The following is a 22,359-nucleotide window of genomic DNA, read 5'->3' on the forward strand; positions in this document are numbered from 1 at the left end:
GGATTGGTGTAGGTGTTGAGTGATCAAAACATCTCATGTTTTGCATCAAGTAAGTAAATAGCCCACACATTGCGGATATCCTATCATTCTGACCACGTATTACCTCCACCACCAAAGGTGGGCGGTGGTTCGTTCTGTTTTCATCCGTCTGTCTGTTTGTCTGTGAACAGGATGTCTCAAAACGTTGTGGACTGATTTGGACAAAATTTGGTGGAGAGGTTGGGTGTGTGAAAAGGACGAATTTATTAGATTTTCGTGAAAATGTGGATACAGAACAGGGATATATATTTTTAATTTTTTAAGTGATTTTTCACCATTGAGAGATGGGGCCAAAAACGACATATAGTTGGTTCACTTTGTCTGTCTGTGTGTCCAGAGACGTCAGCTTATGATCGAGGAACGACTTGATTTCAATTGAATGTTATATTTTGAACATGAATCAGAACACGAACCTGCGGTTTAGCAGTAATACTTTGGCTCTAAATTTGGCAAATTATATGGAATCTCATCCCAATCACGCATGCACAGAGAGGAGCAAGGTGATTTTGCCTAAGTCCGTCTGCCTGTCTGGCAGAAAAACAAAGTTGAAAATTGTCAGTTAAAAATGCATCTCTCACTATACGTCATCAGTGCCAGTTAAAATGTGACTATATACATAGTGGTATATAGCCTGGTGTTGGCTTAGCGGTTAGGGTGCCGGCTTGGGATCCTATGATCCTGGGTTTGAATCCCGGTCGATCGCTGAATTAACGCCAGGGGGGTTGACTCAGCCTGTCATCCTTCCGAGGTCGGCAAATTGAGTACCAGCTTGCTGGGATGAATGATCCCGGTGTGTACCCCGATTTAGAATAGGTACACCATATCCCTGCGCATCGTAAGAGCGTGACCAAGGGTTGGCGTCAGGAAGGGCATCCGGCCATAAAAACATTGCCTCAAACAGGGAACCATGATTGTCATGGGGCCCGCAAGGCTAACCCCCGCTCTAGCGGAGAAAAGTGGCCTTAAAACGATCATTCATTCATTCATTCATTCATACATAGTGGTATATATAGAGTGCAAGAGAAAGCTGTCGATCAATAAATGTGTGATGCAGGCATATCAACGACTGGATAAGATGTAGTTATGCCGAAGGTAGATTGATGGTTGGTTAAAGAGGATCGGTTAAAGCGTTCCCGTAAACTGTGTGGATCAACGAAATGGACGCATGATTGTTGCCTACGCGGTGTTGTTGGTTAGGTTACAAAATGGTTCATTTGTGGTATTCAATGCCGGGCTGAGGGAACCTTTGTTTCGTGTTTCCGATGTGTCGGGAAGGAATGATGCGTGATTATAATGTTGCGATGAATTTTGATAAATACTCGCGCGGTCCCTCGCTCTCTCTCGCCCTCAGCGTTTCCTGGTTGGTGTGTGTTGCTCTCTCGACATTTCCTGGTTGGTGCACGGAGGAGTGCGAGGATGAACGGTCGGAGGACCAGATGTGCGTGTTGCTGAGCGAGGCTTTGCAAAGCGATACTCATACGATTGCAAGCCACATTGGAGGTGCAACCTTTTGCTAGTACAACAGGATTCATTTGGACTGGGTGTCGGGAGGAATACTTACGTCTCCGGAAGAGCGCGAGGACACCTTTTGAGCGCTCATTATACTGAAAGGGCCTGTCTCGAGTTTTATTTGTGCAACTCGAAGTAGAGCAGGAATCCAAGGCCGACCATTTATTGGACAGTCCTGGAGGTCTAAGGGAACACTGTACGCGGATGCGGATTCGGACCGACCGCTGACAACAGCGAATATTGTATCTACGTTTGCTACTGTACCTTTGTTTCAATACAGTTATTGTTTGAGTACTGCAAGTGCTGTCGTGTTCATTGTAGTGCGCCCACAAGTCACAGACACCGGCAAACGGCTAACAAGTTCTCCCGGTAGAAAGTCCGGAAAACCCTTACAAAATCATTCCAACCAGGAAACTTACTGTTTTTACGGACGTCATAAAGGTCCACAAACAACAGGCACGAAAAGTGATGTAACATGTTAAATGAGGTGGTGTAAAAGATGGTGCATCAATGGCAATAAACTTTCGAATTTTTTTTTCTACAGCCTTTAAAATCTTTATTTTATTTAGACAGAAGCCTAAGTGGCCAGACAGAAGCCAAGCAGTTCAATCTTGGTTTCATCAGACCACAGAATCTTGTTTCTCACAGTCTGAGAGTCCTTTAGGTGCTTTTTTGTAAACTCCAAGCGGGCTTTCATGTGTCTTTCGCTGAGGAGAGGCTTCCGTCTGGCCACTCTGCCATAAAGCCCAGATCGGTGGAGTGGTGCAGTGATGGTTGTCCTTCAGGAAGTTTCTCCCATCTCCACACAGGGTCGCTGGAGCTCAGCCAGAGTGACCATCGGGTTCTTGGTCACCTCTCTTACCAAGGCCCTTCTCCCCCGATTGCTCAGTTTGGCCGGGCGGCCAGCTCTAGGAAGAGTCCTGGTTGTTCCAAACGTCTTCCATTTAAGAATTATGGAGGCCAATGTGCTCTTGGGAACCGTCAATGCAGCAGAATTTTTTTGTGGGCTTCCCCAGATCTGTGCATCGACACAATCCTGTCTCCGAGCTCTGCAAGCAGTTCCTTCGACCTCATGGCTTGGTTTTTGCTCTGATATGCATTGTCAGCTGTGAGACCTTATATAGACAGGTGTGTGCCTTTCCAAATCATGTCCAATCAATTGAATTTACCACAGGTGGACTCCAATCAAGGTGTCGAAACATCTCAAAGATGATCAAGAGAAATGGGAGGCACATGAGCTAAATTTCAAGTGTCACAGCAAAGGGTATGAATACTTATGTCAATGTGATATTTTATTTTTTTATTTTTAATAAATTTGCAAAACTTTCGAAAATCCTGTTTTCTTTTTGTCATTATGGGGTATTGAGTGCAGATTGATGAGGGAAAAAATGAATTTAAACGATTTCAGCATAAGGCTGCAACATAACAAAATGTGAAAAAGTGAAGGGGTCTGAATACTTTCTGAATGCACTGTAGATTGTGCTTGTAAACACAAAGCAAGGGTTTAAAAGACCCTTCCCATGTCATTTCTCCAGACTGTGGAGTGTAATGTGATCAATGAACTCGCTGTTACAAAATACATCGAGTAATACTTACAACATTGTTTGCATTTCATTATTTAAAATAATCTAAGTTCTTATTAATGCATTTGGTCCAGTAAAGCCTACTAGTTTCTTGATATTCGCACAGATTTTTTTTTTTTTTTTTTTTTGTATACAAGATCGAGGCTCGTGTAAGAGCTAACATTAATCACACAAACAATCAAACAGACACATAAAACATATAATAAGGGGAGCGGTAGACAAGATGGGGGGAGAGAGGGGGAAGCACACAAACACAACATTTGAGAGCAGGGACATCGGGAGATCTGTGGGAGGGAGAGGGCTTGGAGGGAGGAGGCGTGTGAAGGGGGGTGGGGTGGGAGAAGTATAAAACACTTGGACACTGCAAGGACTTCCAGGAAAGAAGTATACTTGTATTCCTTCTGATGTATTCTAAGTGCAATTAATGTGCTTTTGTTGTTCTCTTCGGCTGATGCGAGATGTCTTACGGTGTTTTCATTGTGGAGAAATGAAAAACCTTCTTAGTCCCTGTGAAATCATTGACAGTTTTCATCTTTTTCCAATCTTTTCTCTGTATACAATAAGTCGGATAATTGAAAAGCGAGTTTACAGAGAAGAGAAGAGAATGTACTGAGAATGGAACAGTGAGGCAACAACAAAGGGATAAACGAACCGAATGAGGAGAGAGATGATGGCTGGAAACATAGCAACTTGCAAGTACGTAGGGTGATGGAAGAGGGCATGGAGGGGGTGTTATTGAGAATATAAAAACATCATGAGTAGTGATGGAGGTTGATCTGAATTGGTGGTGTACTGCCAACTCGGAAACCCGATAGAAGAGTGGGATTCAACAGACAAACAAGAAAGGAGTGCAGCCTGGTGAGCAATGAGCCTGGATTTTGGAATTCCATAACGAGGGGGTTGCTGAAAGAATGCATGCAACCTGGAAGGAATGGTGAGGGATGGAGGGTTGAAAGAGCAAGCAAGGCCGAAGGAGAGGCGACAGAAAACAAAGAGACCACCAACCTGTCTGCAATGAGAAAGCAGAAGTTGCTGTGCTTCTGCTGCTTTGTAGGAGATGCTAATGATGTTGAGAAATTTGGGTTCTGCAGCATCCAGGAGAGACAGGTGTGAAGCAGCAACACCAACTAGTACAGGAACGCAGTTGCTCATATATGTATATATATCTCTCTCTAAAAAAAAAAAAAAAAACCACCTTTAGAGGCCATTTTTCCCCGCAAAGCGGGGGTTGGCCTTTTTCGGGAACCGTGGTTGTTGTTGTTTTTCGGTCCCCTATTTGAAGCAATGTTTTACGGCCGGATACCCTTCCTGACGCCAACCCTTTTTGCCGCCTTTAACGACAAACAGGGAATTACCAGTGAACTGGTACTCAATTAGCCGACCTCGGAAGGATGACAGGCTGAGTCAACCCCCCTGGCGTTAATTCAGCGATCGACCGGGATTCGATCCTTGGTATCCCAAGCCGGCACCCTAGCCGCTAGCCCAACACCAGGGATATATATATCTCTCTCTAGAAAATAAATGTGTGTAGAAATATCTCAAGCTACAAATTGCCGACATGTTCCTTATCCATTGCTCACCTTTCCAAAGCTACCTTTGCCCAGCACCATCAGGAAGTTAAAATCATCGAGATGAATCTTCCCACGACTGTTCAAGCTCATACTCCTTTCGTCGAGCATCTTAGGCTTCATGGCTGCCCCCAAACGAGCTTTCTGCAGACAGTACACAGGACGAATCAGCGTTTCATTTTTCAATCTGAATATACAAGTTTAGTTGAACATGCTATGCTTTCTCTATTGAAAGTACAAATAGGCAAAGAGAAACACAAATGATTGCTCATTTAGTCATTTCAAGTACAAAATACTTGCTTAGGGTTAGGTTACGGCTTAGGGTTGTGCATTTACATTCTTCCCTTAAGCATCTGGTGGGGAAATAAATGAAGAATTATCAGTAATTTAATTACGGACAAGTGTATAGATGAAAGCGCAAGGCTGAACCCCTTGCTTCATTTATACCTGTTACCTGGAAAACACATCTATATATGTTAGCCCAGTTTCGTGACAGTCGGAAATTTGCAATTGAACATTGGCTAATGAGAAAAGAAATGGTGCCACCTTGTGGGCCTTCAGTTTTCATTGCAAATTCCACTTTTAAAGCCAATTCAATTCAGATGCCAGAATATGCAAGGTACAAGAATAGGCCATTTGATCAATCATGTCTATGCCATATCTACCCGAAGGTCGGTGCGCTTTCAACACTGCTGATCTTCAAAAAGCTTCAACCTACAAATCTCAGAAGAATTTGTCATCTCACCCTCCAGAAGACAATTCCTTCAAACTCCTTGGTCTGACCAGCAACTATAACTTTGCATGGGAAAAGTTGGCCAAGAAGGCTTCTACTCCTCCGATTGGTTCATATGATCATGTCTTTGTGAGAATCCACATCTGCTCTGGCTATTTGTCAGGGAGCTTCCTCTGCATTACAGAGACTGGCAGTTCATTCAGGCCAAATGGCAAGGACTGCAAGCTGCCCTTTCATTTCACCATTGGTCTCCTATCTCTGGCACCCCAATATTGATACCACATGGGAATTCTTCCACAAAAGCCAGCTCTCTCACATGCACAGATTTATCCCATCTCATCGTCAGCTATTGTACCCATCATCTCACCCCTGATATCTGAGTCCTGTGGTTTGGCACTTGCCTTCTCCTCATGGAAGGCAATTATGAGCGAAGGCAATTTCCGGTTATTCCAAAAAACCCACAACAAGTGTGTGTCTATTCTCAGGAGAGCCAGTAAACACGATCTGGCCCACCTTCAGGCTGAACTCTGCAACCTGTCTCTTTCCTCAAAGACCTGGCAGTGCCTTGCCAAGTCTGTCTCTGGAGTATGCTCCACCTCTCTCTATCCATTCCCTCCCTTCAAATGGCTCCACAGCCAACTCTGTTTGTGAGAAGGCTAAAGGCCTCAACTCTGTTTACTTACAAATCTCCCGCACCCAACCCCATTTGTACCTTAGCTCTCTGTACCTACCGCACCCACTTCCACACAGCTGTACCTGGACACTGCTTCTTTCTCAGCTGAGAATATGGGGTAAGTTCCTAGTAACCCTACACTCTGATTCCGCGATGGGCCTGAAGGTGTTAGCACCTGTATGTTGAAAACTTGCTCTGGTGTTGTTGCATATTGTCTTTCTGCTCTGCCCAACCTGTCATTTGCCTTAGATCACCTTCTTGCACCTACTTCAAAGTCACCAACATCACTACATTACACAAAAAAAACACTTCTTCACTACAAGCCTGTTCGTTTACTTAAAATTCTAAGCAAAGTGATGGAATCCATCATCACAGTCAACATCAAAACAGTACCCTTTTCCAATGACCACCATCACTATAATTTCTGACCCAGTCACTTGACACGAGAAATGCTGCTTCTGCTCTCCCAACAATGGACAGAGGCCCTGAATCTCAGACAAGAGATCTGGGCAATTTCTCTGGACATTTTTGAATCTCTGGTTGTGAAAGCCTAATCAATTCAGGAGATCATTTGTCAATAACTCAATCCACCATGCCACCCAGACAAAATAATATGGCTGCCATCTTGGGTTTATGGTGGGTCAAAGAAATCTGAGGCCTGTAGGCCTATGCTGATTATACACTGTCCAGCTTTGTTGTGTCAGATTTCCATTGTCTTTGTTTTGGTCAAATGTTAGTGACGATGAGGGCCCCCGAAAAGTCTCATCATTATGCGGAATAAAAATTCTTAGTAAGGTTTAATCAAGAGGAGTTGAGTGGAAAGAGTTGTTATATATTTTGGGTTGCAGGTTGTGACCACAGTGCGGTCATTCTTGCTCCTCCACGTGTCCTTCTATTGCGTCCCACTGTAATGCTGTTGGTGTATTTCCCCACTTTCCACTGCATTATTACTCCGGCCAGGGAGTAATGCATTCGATCGTGTCCGTCCGTGTGTGTGTGTGTGTGTGTGTTCGTGTGTTTGTGAACAAGATATCTGGAAAGGTTCTGAACGGATAAGGATGAAAGTTGGTGGGATGATTGCGCTTGGGATAAGGAAGAATTGATTCGTTTTTGGTGAAGCTCAGGATATTATTCCGGATCCAGGAATTTTTTTGGGGAATTTTTTGGGGATTTTTTTTTTCTGTTTTACTGCATTAAAGCTTTTATTCTTATTCTTAAATGATGTTTTTCTCCTCTAATTCCGAGATATATCAAAATAAATTCTCTGACAGTTAGGGCCTACTTTATTTTTCATTTATTGTTTTGGGGAGAGGGAATGTTAAACAAAACGTATTATTCCAACTTGACTCACGGCGGCAGTATGCGCTCTACTGAGTGGCGTTCTAGTTTTTGTTGTTTTATTCTGTGTTCTAGCTCTTCCATGCGCCTCGACTTTGCATACAAAAAAGGTTCAATTCCACTTGGGTATTCAGTGCTGTACCAAGTCTTTCCACTAACTCCAAAGCAACCACCCTATTGTGAGCCAAGGCATCAGCATCTCATCTTGGAACTAGAACGCCACTCAGTAGAGCGCATACTCCCGCCGTGGGTTTCGTTGGAATAATACGTTTTGTTTAACATCCCCTCTCCCCAAAACAATAAATGAAAAAGAAAGTAGGCCCTAACTGTCAGAGAATTTAATTTGATATATCTCAGAATTAGAGGAGAAAAACATCATTTAAGAATAAGAATAAAAGCTTTAATGCAGTAAAACAGAAAAAAAAAAATCCCCCCAAAAAATTCCTGGATCCGGAATAATATCCTGAGCTTCACCAAAAACGAATCAATTCTTCCTTATCCCAAGCGCAATCATCCCACCAACTTTCATCCTTATCCGTTCAGAACTTTTCCAGATATCTTGTTCACAAACACACGAGCACGCGCACACACACACACACACACACACACACACACACACACACGCACACACACACACACGGACTGACACGATCGAATGCATTACTCCCTAGCGGGAGTAATTAAGCCCTAGGGAGCAATGGCATGAACGGCATCTGATCTTCGGACTTACTTTTCTGTCAAGACTGGTTGGTCGCTTCAATTTTTACTGGTTTGTAAATGAACTTATCCTTCCACACATTCATCCATTTACTCTTTGAAGGCCATTCCAGATCAAAACATTACAACTCGACATTGAAGCTTGAAAATGACAATGGAAAAGTATATTTAATTTTTGTCAAACCATATTTCCTGGTAGCTGAAAAGGGGTTTTCAAGGTGGTGTCAGGGTAGTGCACATATATTTGAGCCATGAATTCCTGACCAGACTCAAAACTGTCGGATTAGTGCTCCGCAGGCGTTGCATCACAAAACACTCCTTGCTTAGGATGCTGGGTGTCCAGTGTGCTAATATTAGCTGGAGATCCCACTGTGACTTTTTTGAAGAGTCGGCCATTTATTTCTGGACAAATTCCATGGACAAATTGACACCATGGACAGATTACAAAATTCCTGCTCAAATCAATTCCAGTCAAATATTAGACCTGATCAGATGGGTATTAAAAAAAAAAAAAGAAGTCTTTCACATCAAACAACCTTCCCCCTGGGTCAACACCATAATAAGACAGAGGATATTTCCTGAAAAGTAAAAATCAGTGTCCGCAAACAAAAGAAGAAAGTAAAAGAAAAACCTCCACGTGACTATTTCATAACTCTAAGGCAAGTAAGTGTTCTGACCTCAAACTTGCGCCAAAGCTCACTGTCTGCTTCGTCTCCTTCAGGCGTGATGGGAACGTTGTAGTATTCTCCCTCCTCCTGGTTCAGCAGCTTGTGCCAACCAGTTGCAGGAGCCTTGAACAGCTCCGAAATTCCAAAGGACAATGCACCCATAAAGTCATTACGTGTTGTTCGGTCCCAGTCCCAGACTTCCACCGACAGGCGCCGATCAATGTCATTACCCCTCAGTTTGCTGTGGACGCACATGGAGTCAGGTCATATCTTTGCGCAGGGTATATCAGAACAGTTCAAAAAGATATTTTCAAATATTGAATGTGACCTCGTCTCATTGAAGTCTAATAGAGTGAATTGTACCTAGGTATATCACAAATACAGTAAAGTCATATACTTCAATGTAGCAAGATGAATATACCTCTGGTAACAGGTATATTATACCTATTCAGATCAATGTATGGATGGAAGAAAATTACAAGAATGAAAATCCACTTGAGTTGCAAAAGAAAGGGAATCCTAGACTTTGCAGGCCAGGTCGATGCAAAGCTGTCATGCAGATATCAGAAAACTAATTATTTATGGTTACTCCTGTTTAGCTTGATAGCTGTTACACACCAATGCCCTCTCCAAGATTAAAGCTGTCAAAGCTGAACTTTTAATGGGTATAACTTTTTATAGAGAGGATAAACTTGCTTGGAAAATGCACGCACACCATTAGCACAAAACAGAGCAAGTGTAGGGTTCAGTACTGTACATGCAAATATGGACAAATATGCCGTTTGTTGTTCCTCCTGCTGGGATATATAATGGGCATATAAAGTCAAAAGCATTCAATGTGTTTGAATAAGTTTGGCTGCTTCTTTGTACATCACACATGTTGGATTTGTAGCTTCTTGCAAAGAAGACATCTCTGTCCGGTTGTCCCATTAGACGTCTATGGATCCAAGCCACAAAATATACATCCCACTAAATACGTTTCTGACAAAATGTTATTACTTTTGTCTATGACTTACAAATTGGATCACTCAATCAAGATCGAGTTATTTTGAAGTTAGTGGAGCATCAATAAAATTGTTGTTAGATAAGATGACATCATAGATAAGCAAAATCATAAATACAGGAACACAGTGGAAAGGAGGGCAACAAGAACAAGAGGTCGGAGGGACACAGCAGAGAGGGACGCCTGGAGGAAGAAAGTGGGAGGGGATGAACACCCAGAAAAAGACGTGAGTCAAGAAATGGACGTTTGACATATGTAAAAAAATATCAGCTCGAGAATGCAACTTGGCAATAAGGTGCCAAATGACCTCCAAATTTCCTTGTTAATTGGAGCGACCCACCCACCAGGACGTCCAGCACACCCCGATGGGCAATCTCAAAAAATGATACAAAAAGAGCATCAAGGATGGCCATGTTGAGGGGGTGGGTGTGAGGGGCTCTGACTGCGGAAAATGTTTGAACAATGTCCCTCCTCCCCACAGAATGCCAAAGGAGACTCCTCCATTTCTTAAAAATCCACAACCATTAATCATCCTGAGGAAGCAGCACTCACTCGCCTCAGTGAGGAGGGATCTTGACAGGACAGATCAATTCTCACACAAGTTGTGCGGTTTTGGTTTCGGAGGTGCGAGGTGGAGAGGGTGGGGAACTCAGGTTTGCCGTTGGGAGGGGGTGGGAAAGGGTGATGTCGAGGCCACACCCACAAACTGCCACAATATCATTTTTTTATTTAATTTAGCGACATCATCATTATTAATGGTCATAAGAAAACCAAGTAGCCTATGTTCAACAGGAGTTCCAATTTGGTCTATGTGTTACGTTTGGTGGCAACTGTCCAGGTAGTTTGGGCGTGATTGGTGTTTCACACACAGGTAGGCAGACACACAGATATACAGAAAATGAAATATTTACAAGATATATATGCAAGTTGCATTATAGTATCTGAACAGGCGAGGGTATTTTTATATATTGAGCTTTCAATGCTTGGATTTCAATGCTTTCGATTCCTTAATATCTCTTCCTGGTTACTCCCTCCTCCGGTATGATAGACCTGAGCCTCGTCTTGGTGGTGGGGTGGCTATCTTTATCAAAAACTCTCTTCCTCACTCTCCTTGCACTGCCCTCTCTCCTCCTCACTCCCAGGAGTACCTCTGGCTACGGCTTCCTCTCCGCTCCCACCTTTTGTTCATATGTGTTCTGTACCGTCCTCCAAACAGTGATGACTCCATTTACATTTCGCTGTCGGACAACATGGACCAACTTCTATCCACTCATCCAAACTCTCTCTTCCTCATATGTGGTGATTTCAACTGTCATCATGCCAGCTGGTTGGGTGTGGGTTCCTCTCTCACCAGTCATGGCACCTCAACAAAGGACTTCTGTGACTCACTGGGATTGACACAATCTGTCAATTTCCCGACCCGGATCTCAGCCAATGGAGTATCCTCTCTTCTAGACTTGGTTATGACAAACTTCCCTGCTAATGTCTGCTGCTCTTCTTCTGCTCCAATCGGTTCTTCTGATCATGTGCTTGTCAAAGTGGACATCTCTCTGGCCATTCTCAGAGAGCCTCCTTAGCGTCGACGAGTCTGGCATTTCACTCAGGCCGACTGGGACGGTCTTCAAGCAGCCATCAATCGTCTGGATTGGTCTCCCATCTCCACTGCCTCTGACATCAATTCTTCCTGGGAATTCTTCCAAAGCAAAGTGCTCTCTCTCATGCACAGATTTATCCCATCTCGTCTTCAGTTGTCTTACCCTTCCTCCCGTCCATGGTACACTGAATCTTGTGGTGAGGCAGTTGCCCTGAAACAACTTGCCTTTGCCTCTTGGAAGGCTAATCCAACTGAAGGCAATCTCAGTTCCTTCCACCAAGCTCGGAACAAGTGTGTGTCTACCCTCAGGAGTGCCAGGAAGCACTATCTCTCCACACTCAAGAATGAACTCTCAAACCTGTCTCCTTCCTCCAAATCCTGGTGGCGTCTGGTCAAATCCGTTTCTGGTGTTTGTTCCCCCTCCATCCCCTCCCTTACCTCAAATGGCCACACAGTTGACATCGCACGTGACAAAGCCGAATGCCTCAACTCTGTGTTTGCCTCAAAATCTTTAGTCCCAAACCCATCTCTCTCTGTTCCCACCTTTCCCAGTCGAATCCAACTGCTCCTGGACTCTGTGTCCTTCTCTCCTGACAAGGTGGAGGAGTTTTTGTCTAACCTCGACTCTGATTCTGCAACTGGACCAGACGGCATCAGCCCACGGGTCCTAAAATCCTGCTCTGCCGCTCTATCTCACCCTCTCTCTGTTCTTTTCACCCTCTCTTTTGCTCAAGGTCATCTGCCAGCATCCTGGAAATCAGCAAACATTACCGCTTTACACAAAAAGGTGCAAAAACAGATCCTTGCAACTATAGACCAATCAGCCTGCTCCCAATTATCAGCAAAGTCATGGAATCCATCATTGCTTCGGATATGAAATCTTTCCTCTTCTCCAATGGCTTGATCTCTGATCATCAATTTGGTTTCAGACCAGGTCACTCTACTCTGGACATGCTGCTTCTGCTGTCTCAACAATGGATGGAGGTCCTCAATGCCAAACAGGAAATCAGAGCTGTCTCCCTTGACATGTCATGTGCCTTCGATACGGTCTGGCACCCAGCTCTGCTCACCAAACTCTCCTCCTACGGTATCCATGGAAATCTCCATGCATGGCTTGCGGACTTCCTCTCTGGTCGTAGTCAACGTGTGACCCTGAAAGGATTTCTCTCATCTCCCCTTCCTGTTCAGGCTGGAGTTCCCCAAGGCAGTGTTCTGGGCCCTGTGCTTTTTCTGGTCTTTATCAATGATCTCTCCGACTCTCTGGAAAATCCTCTCTATCCCTTTGCTGATGACTCCACTCTCTGCCGCTCCATTCCTCTTCCCTCAGATCGGCAGTCTGCAGCCTCCTCACTCTCTGAAGACTTGGACAAAATCACAGACTGGTCAAACAAGTGGAACATGTCTTTCAATTCTGACAAATCTCACACTCTTGCTATGTCTCTCCGAAAATATCGACTGGACAACCCTCCCATCTACTTTCTCAACAATCCTCTCCAAGAAGTTCTGTCGCTCAAGCTTTTGGGTCTCACTATCTGCCATGATCTTTCTTGGGAAAACCACATTTCCAAGCTGGCCTCCAAAGCCAGTCGCCGACTGGGCATCCTCCGTCGTGCGAAGTCCTTCCTCGGCACACCTGAGCTCCTCACCACATACAAGGCTTTCATCTGCAGCTCAATGGAATACTGTTCTCCCCTATGGGCCGGTGCTCCTGCCTCACACCTAGCTCGGCTTCACGCTGTTGAAACCAAAGCTTTCAGAATTATTGGAATCTCTCGCGATGAAGCTATCTCTGAGGGCCTTTCACTCACTCACCGCAGGCAGGTAGGTGGTCTTGCTGTCTTCTACCGACTCCTCTCCGGCCTTGCACCCCCAGCTCTCTCTGTGCTCTGTCCCCCAAATATTCCTACAGGTCGCACAAGATCTGCCAGCAACCCTCTGATGGTTAAACTGCCAAAATCTCGGCTCTCTGCTCACCTTCACTCTTTCATTCCTCTTTTCTCCCACCTCTGGAACAAACTCCCTCACTCCCTTCAATCCCACTCCCTCCTCCAGGTCTTTAAAACAGCTGTTCACCACCATCTCTTATCTTCCCCCATCCAAAACCTTGATCTTTTCTACCCCCGATAATTCACCCCAGATCCACCTTGTTTGAAATTCCAACTTCCTTCCTGGAAGTCCTGGCAGTGTCCATATGTTTTATACCTCTCCCACCCCCCCCCCCTCCCCAAACCCCTCTCACAGATCTCTCGATGTCTCCATGTCTCTCGGTCCCTGCTCTCAAATGTGTTTGTGTCCTTCCCCCTCTCTCCCCATCTTGTCTACCGCTCCCGATGTTTTATGTGTCGGTTTGTCTTTCTGTGTGATTAATGTTCGCTCTTTCACGAGCCTCGATCTTGTATACAAAAAAAAAAAAAAAAATGCAGTGTGGCATCCTGGCCTGCTCTCCAAACTGTCCGCCCATGGAATCCAAGGGCAACTCCACTCTTGGCTTACTGACTTCCTCCACTTTCGTAGCCAACATGTGGCTCTCAATGGAATCCTTTCTCTCCTCTCCCTGTCAAGGCTGGAACACGCCCAAGACAGTGTTCCCGGCCCTATAGTATTCCTAATCTTCATCAATGATTCTCTCTCTGGAAACACTGACTCTCTGGAAAATCCTCTATGTCTTTGTTGATGACTCCACACTCTGCCGTGACGTCCATCATCGTTCTTACAGACAGGTAACTGACTCTTCCCTCTCCTCAGACCTTGACAAAATCACAAACTGGTCAAACACCTGGGACATATCTTTCAATCCTGACAAATCCCACACACTCACTCACTCTCTCTCTCTCTCTGAAAGGGCTATCCTCCAATCTACTTTCTCAACAACCCTCTCAATCACTCGGCCTATTGGGACTCACTCTCAACCATGATCTCTCTTTGGCAAACCACATTAAAAAGTTGGCCTCCAAACCATTCTCCATGATGCAGTCTTTCCTTGGCACACCTGAGTTCCTTTACACTGACAACGCTTTCTTCCACAGCTTGATGGAGTACTGCTCTCCTCTCTGGGCTGGATCCCCTGCCTCGCATCCTGCTCAGCTTGACACCATGTAAACCAAGGATTTCAGGATCATTGGAATCTCCCACGATGAAGCAGAGTCCATGAGCGTATCACTTCGCCATCGCCGACAGGTCGGTGGTCTCTCTGTCTTCTTCTGCATAATTTCTGGTGTTGCACCCTCTGTCTTCTCTGTGCTATGTCTCCCCCAGATATCTGCAGGATGCACACAATCCACCAGCACCAGCAACCTTGTGAAACTTCCTAAATCCAGAACCACTGCTCAACTCCTCTCATTTATTACTCTTTTTTTCCTGCCTGTGGAACCACCTTCCACACTCTCATCAATCTTATTCTTCCCTTCAGGTCTTCAAGACATCTGTCCACCACCATCTCGTCATCCCAGACCCAAAACCATGATCTTTTCTACACTCGATAAACCACCCATGTCCCTCCCAAAAATTCGCTTATGTATCTATCTTGCTCACCACTTGCGTTCTCCCCTTCACCTCATCGTTACCGGCATCCCTTGTTTGTCCAGCTCCACCTCTCTTCTCTTTCTCCCTCCGTCCTGCCATTGGTGTTTCCCCTCTCTCCTGCTGTTCCCTTTGCTATGTTGTGTCCTGATGTTAGCTGCATCCTTTAGCTCTTCTACCAGCCTAGACCATGTATACAAAAAGTCATAACCACAGCACGTATAATACTGGATGATAGCTCAGTTAAGAGCTATTGGGTCCGGACAGTGTACGCGGAAGTCTAAAAATATCAATATTAATGCAATTTTGAGTTATGTGCATCTTTCTTGCATACTGGTGGGGTATAAGCTCAGATTCTTTTGTTCACACACATACCGGAAGTAAAAAAATAATATACCCACAAACTATCCAGTCAATTCTGTTAACGTATCTTTACGTTTTCATCGATTTACTTCACCGAGAAACTTTAGCAGTCTTAACAGTGACTATTGGGGGTGAGAGAGTTGGGGGGGGGGGGGGGCGAAGAGGAGGATGAGCACTTGAAGAGGAAATGGTGAATGGATAACAGTGATTTGGAGTGGGGGAGGGCAGGGAAGGGGCAGATTTAGGAAAGGGGGATTGAGGGACAAAGCCGTTCGATAATTTTTTAAGTTTCTCAGAATTATGATTTTATGGAGGAGAACACTTGTGACATTGTGGAATCTCATAACCACTCACATCACCAAGATCCAGGATGAAGACAAGTTTGTGATCGAGCCTTTCAAAAGCAACCCACTCGAGCCGGGAACTGTTTGTTCACCAACATTTGTTCCTGATGTCTCTTCCTTCTTTTGAATCTGAACTGAAACTTTATATCAATATACAATTTTTTTTCTGATATTTTAACCTCATTTTAACTTAATAGTTTTTCATATCACAAAGTGCTTTTATAAATACCACTTCATCAATATGATTATTCGTGAACTTTCTACAGTCATTTTGCTGTGACCTTGGAGGAATCTTATATATTCCATGTTTGACTTCCAGTTTGCAGTAACACACCTTTCCAAGGTCTAAACAAAAGGTTGGACATTTCATTTCAAATAACAGTAGATGTAATGCACCCACTCCAACACGCAACAGCACATTGATTTTTTTTTTTCTACAAGCTATAATGAAAAAGTTTTCCCCTTTACGAAATGTTTCTGAGGAAATAACATGACATATTCCAAAGGTATGAAGAAACAGACCGACCGCTGGGAAAATTGTGATGTTGTCTGGAAATTACATGGAAGAGGACCAAGTTTCCACTGACCCTTCAGAGTTGAGGTGTGGGGGAGAGGGTGGACTTTTTGACCCCTTTGTAAAATTTATGTTTAGTCTTTGTTAACAGATTGTCGTGATTGTCCAAGTAATCCTTCAGGGAAACTTACAACACAAAGGCTTCATCCCACACAGGGTTCAACGTGGATTTGATAGTCTTTGTTTTCTGTTTGCTCTCACTCTTCGGGTCAGGTATCAGCTTCAGCTTGACGTAGGGGTCAGACAATCCATTGGGGTCCATCGGGATTAAGTTTTTGGCTTCTTTCACTGTGTAAGCAAATACATATTACTATAAGATGCATATAAACATTCCAATAAATGTTATACAATGACGAGCAGATTTGAAATATTGAATCAAGACTCATTGACATTATACACATTATATATATATATATACACACGCACTAGCCCATGGTTAGATGGTAAAATACCACGATAGAAAAAGAGAAACCAAATGACGCTTTTTATTCTGGCCCTGATTGAAAGAGCTCAAAAAATTTAAATCACATTTCTTAACAACAAATTAAAGTTCTGATGCTTGGTTCATATTGGATTGCAAAATTTCCTTACTCGGGGAGGGAGGACATCCCCTTCTCAGACCTTCCTCACACCACGCCTTCCTCACCCCCTCCAAGACCTTCCTACCCCTCCCAGACCTTTCATTCGCCCCACAACCCCATTCGCCCCACAACCCCATTCGCCCCCACAACCCCATTCGCCCCACAACCCCATTCGCCCCCACAACCCCATTCGCCCCACAACCCCATCTCCCCTCACCCCAGTGTTTGAAGAAAAAACATGCAAAGTGGTTATAATTATGTAATACCGCTACATCGATCATTGTAGGTGTAGGCCTAGCTCGGATTGATTCAAAATGCACTTTATACCAGAGGCCTGCCTGAAAACTGAGGCTCATACGATCACAAAGGGCCAGGACGCGATCGTTACAAAGCTTGGCATTCTTCATACAAGTGTTGAACAGTGAACTGACGATTTTGAATGCAGCAGAATGTTGAGTCACATGATCCAAATTCCATTCTGCCGTCCAACACTCGGCATTACTTCCTCTTTACCGTTCACCGAATTGAGGGGGTCTTAGTCTTACAATTTTCCCGTAGGTTTGCATTAATTTGAAGCAACCTTTACTTGATAATTATAAATTTCCCATAAGTATGGATGAATTAGAAGCAACCTTTACGTAATTTATTGTCTCCAGGTATCAGTATCACTATCATTTCCGTGTTTCAAGGGGGGAGCAGACAGACAGCATAAGCCTTTTAAAAAACACTATCGAATATTGTGAAATTCCAAAATTATCATATGTTTTCACAGCAAATATATCACAGCATATTTCTTAACAGCAAATATTTTTTTGAAAAATAATCCGGGTGAGTATGAAGCAGCGGTTTGTTTTCTTATACACCGCCCAGGTTCAATTTTCGGTCCGAATGAAAAAATTATAATTTTCCCGTAGGTTTGAATTAATTTGAAGCAACTTCATGCATACAAACATACATACATACATATCTACCATATAAACACAATGTCAGTCTGTGTGTTTGTACAGATCTAAAACCTACCCTTGTGAAGGGGGACAAAGGTCAATCTTTTAACACGAATGTCTGTTCACTGCAGTCTATTTTTGAGGATAAAACAAACTCGAAAAATATTTTCCATAAAAGTGTACTTAAGTCTCTTCTATTTCATATGTAGACGGTGACATGCAAACCTCCTCAAGGGCGGTGTACAGAAGCGTTTTTTTTTATTTTAAATAGTGTGCATACCTACCTCTAAGAGTCTAGGCTAGACCATCCGACCATCCTCTTGTGAAGAGTATCACCGTTTGAAATTTTAAAAAGTCAAGCTTTATCAATAAATATAGTATCATCCCCTATTATATATTCCCTTCCTTGAAATCCCATAGCATGTTATTTTTTAAATTATTCTTTGAATGCGTTTCCTTAACATTCTCTTCAAATCTCACCTTTTTAAAATGCGTTTTTAAAATGCTTGATGCTGCTTTTGACTCTTGATACATTTTTTGTGATAAGTTATAATAATAATAATAATAATAATAATAATAATCATCATCATCATCATCATCATCATCATCATCATCATCATCATAATAAATTCGGTATTATACAAGACCATAGTCCGAAGACTAAAATGGTTGTGTTTACATTAAAATGAGAAAATCAATTTACGATGAATGAAAAAGCAAATAAATACCTATATACAACATTTCAAAATCAACCACAAGCATGCAAATAACAAGAAATTATTCAATAAATAGGTCAATAAATTACAAACAAGTTTACTTTACTTTTAAAAAAACAACAGGAAAAAAACATTTAAGAGATGAGATTACGATTTTACAGACATTAAAAAGTTTAAAACTTTCAGCAATTATACAGAACATGTGAATATATTTACTTTGTATTAAATTACACATGCTGGTAATAAAAGTTGAAATCTTTCAAAATTATTGAAGAAGAGAAAAAAAAAATGCAGAAAATCAAAACAAACAAAAATTTCATTTAAAAGATTAAAATACATTCATCATGTTTCAACCGGACGTTTTCCAGTTTCACTAGAGCAGGGACACTAGATTGTTTATATCGCTGAGTTCTTGATTGAGGGATGTGTATGTGGTGAGAATTTCTGAGTTCAGTTCGAGAGAGGCTTTGCCGTTCAGCTGGAAGCAGATCACGACGTCGCAAGGAAACCAGGATCGATTTCGAGAAGTCGGTGAGGATATCATTTCTTCGCGTAGCCAGGGAAGGGATGCCGAAGCTGCTTAGGAGTTCCTCGTCATGATGTTGATCAGGGTACGCGATCGTCCGAAGAGCTCTTCGCCGCACTCTCTCCATGCTATCAGACTGCTGTGCTGTCAGGCCACTACTCCAAACCGGTGCACAGAATTCCATCAAAGGGCGAATATACACTGTGTAGATGAACACAAGATCTCTGTGTGAAACACCAATGTGCATCCTTGTTACATTTTTGTTGCTATTTTTTGCTTGTAATTTTGTTTCAAATGCTTATAAGTTGTCTCGAAAATGGAGAGGAAAAGTGGTCCACAATGCAAAATGGTGTAGAACATATTTAGAAAAGTGTAAAAAGTAGTCGAGAATGTAAAATGAGCCATAATGCGAAATGGCAAAATGATAAAAAATGTAAAATGGGACACAACCAACATATCCCCCTTCCTTGCTGCAGATGACAGGGGGACAGTTTCAGCAGGTGTATAAAAGCTTAGAGGTAAAAATGGGAGATACCTATGAGGTGATGGGCAACAGACTCAATGGTATGGAGGGAAGAGCAAGAAAGTAAATGACTTTGGAAGATGATTCCACACGTGGAAGATGAAGGGGATGAATCAATTAACTATGGTGTTATGTTTAGACTTGGAGAGAGTATGTTTGCGACCTGGTGGTGCAGGTGTTGGGCAGAGAGGCAATGGGTGGTAGTAGAGTGTGTGTGTGTGGAGGGGGGGCTGGGGAGGGGAGAGGGGAGACTGGGGGTGAGGGCAGGAAAAAAGAGTACCGTAAAATGGGGTGAATAGGGACAGCAAGGTGAATAGGGACACAAACTAAAAAAAAGTTCGGAAACTTTTTTCGCTGAAAATTGATAACCATACTGATTTGTTGATATTTGGGTTGAAAGTGTTCTCTTGTTTTTTAAAAAAAGCAACTTATAGTCCCTATTAACCCCATATATGGGTTAAATAGGAATAAATAGGATTATTATGGCAGTCTGGCAGTAAATAGTCAAACGGGGTGAATAGGGACAGTCACTAATACAAAAAAATATTAATCTCGAAATAGGGAGTTTGGAGAAACTTTTTATCCCATATTTTTTTTTCATTGGCACCGTAGTTTATATAATGGGTGCATATTATGTGCATCCATCTGAGCTATCAATTTAGCAATAATTTGGAAACTCAGGATTGTTTCTTGATTATTATTTTTTTGTATTAGTGACTGTTCCTATTCACCCATAAAACGGGGTGAATAGGGGCAGCCATAAAAATCCTATTTATTCCTATTTAACCCATATATGGGGTTAATAGGGACTATAAGTTGCTTTTTAAAAAAACAAGAGAACACTTTCAACCCAAATATCAACAAAACAGAATGGTTATCAATTTTCAGCGAAAAAAGTTTCAGAACTTTTTTTCAGTTTGTGTCCCTATTCACCTTGCTGTCCCTATTCACCCCATTTCACGGTACATGAAATTATAAGTAAAAGAGAGCAGGGCCTCTAACCTGCCTTTGTAAGCCAGAAGCACAAGCTGAGATTCATTCTGCTGCTGTGAGATGCCAATACTATGGAAGCCATTTATCTCCTCAGCCTCAACAGGGGAAATATGGGAAGCGGCAGAATCAGTCCATAGTGAGAGGATCCTTTTGCATCATAATACTTTTGATGAAGGCCTCGTGCACCACAAAAAACTCAGTAGAGATGAGTAAGAACCTTCCCCTGCAGATATTTCTGAGATTGTAGCCAGCTTTGGAGACCATTGGAGATATCTGCCCAAGACAGGCCACAGCTGATAAATCCACTTCGATCCTCCCGTCAATCTATGAACATGTTTCCGTCTGTGCTTCAGATACTCCATGAGCGAAGACTTCTGTCTAAAAAGCTTGCTTTGGGATAAGATGATTAGATTGGGTGATTCGAAAAAAAATACGTATTTGATACTAAATAAACTGATGGTCTGAAATACCATCTGAAAACTAAGGGCTGAAACATGCCAAATGCAAAAAAGCAGAATGTTTGCACCGTCACCTGCCACACCTTTTCCGGGACCTCCTTACCTTACATAGTTAGCCACAATTGGACAAAGGAGAGCATTTGTATCGCGCAGTACTCAATAAAAGGTAAAATAAACAGACCACCAATCAGGTAGGGTTAGTCTGAGTCATGTGATCATTCTGGTCACAGTTTAAAAACAAAAACGTTGCACACTAAAAGAGCAACGGTGTTTCAATTTGCCATAGGCCTACATTCTACGGCGACGTATTAGCAACCAAGTCACTTTTACGGGACTTTTCTTAAGCGTGAAGGCTGATGATAGAGCAGGTGAATCAAGACTCAGGATGAAATATAAGAAATATGAGAGGCAAATACCTCCTGGGTTAGGCAAATTGTCTCTACACCTGGGAAAGAGAGACAAAATGGCTTATGTTTCATATTGTAAAAGAATGATGTCAGATCAGCATACCAACGCACTTTGTCACTTTATGTACAAAGACCTTAGGTGTTGTAAGAGACCGAGGAAGCTCAGGACTCAGCAAGGATTGACTTTATTCACCTTTGGAGTCATTTTGGTAGATCCGACAAACCCAGAGTAAATCATGGCCCGTAGATGCATCAAGGTCTGAAACCGACTCGTTGCTGAAATTAATCGGAGCGTTTGCAAGAAGGCATTCTGAAAGAAAGGAGCATCCCATCCAGCATTCTTGGGATCCACATTTGGATTTCGTAAAGATTGGCAGCCCAAGATGCTTTGCACAAATATCCATGAAAGCAGGTAGGTAGGTCGGTAATAGGACAGTAGATGTATCCATGAATAGATAGATAAACACAGAAACAAAAATGAAAAAATACGTAGTTACATGTTAGGAACAGTAGAGAGCACCATTTACCTGTTAAATAACCTTGCGATTTGCATTCAACTCCAGGGGCCGATGCCCCATTTGGCAGTTGGTAGGTGGACCCAGTTGGTAGCCCAATCTCAGAGTCCACGCCCCGTTTGGCAGATATTAACGCTCTCAAACTTTTCAAAGTTAGCGAACTTTATGCTAAATCTCACAGAGATTTTAAGAAGAGTATTTAGAATTTGAGGGCAGGCAGGATAGTATGGAGGTACGCACACCTGCCTTTGAGCTTTCTATCTCGACCCGGACATAGACCATCACCCAGGTGTTTTGCATGCAAGGAGTGGTGTCGATGTGCATGCACATTCCATCGGAATTACGTGAAGCCGTAACACCTGTCCACCAACACTGGTTGCTGGTGGAAGTTAAAGATCGCACAGTCTCTTCTCTAAGAGTATCGGAGATCTGTTGCAGGCACCCTGAAGAAATATTGCAAATTCCTGCCCT

At 43.0% G+C, this 22,359-nt stretch overlaps 1 protein-coding gene across 5 annotated transcripts in view; it reads right to left on the bottom strand.

The window, feature by feature from the left end:
- The window catches only part of LOC137428362 (protein kinase C alpha type-like), a 550,957-nt gene that overhangs the window by 135,425 nt on the left and 393,173 nt on the right, over positions 1-22,359 (bottom strand). For 2 of the 5 annotated variants that reach the window (XM_078778901.1, XM_078778902.1), the window contains exons 6-8: positions 16,357-16,513; positions 8,838-9,069; positions 4,712-4,843 (exon numbers count right to left, since the gene is read on the bottom strand). In XM_078778901.1, the coding sequence (XP_078635027.1) occupies positions 4,712-4,843; positions 8,838-9,069; positions 16,357-16,513 (521 nt within the window). Of the gene's footprint in view, positions 1-4,711; positions 4,887-5,035; positions 5,044-5,799; positions 5,834-8,813; positions 9,070-16,356; positions 16,514-22,359 lie in introns of all 5 variants that reach the window. The other 3 variants (XM_078778898.1, XM_078778900.1, XM_078778899.1) reach the window with 3 other exon arrangements.

The sequence above is a fragment of the Myxine glutinosa genome, chromosome 5 (genome assembly GCF_964187855.1).
Source record: "Myxine glutinosa chromosome 5, kmMyxGlut1.1, whole genome shotgun sequence".
NCBI classification, from domain to species: domain Eukaryota; kingdom Metazoa; phylum Chordata; class Myxini; order Myxiniformes; family Myxinidae; genus Myxine; species Myxine glutinosa.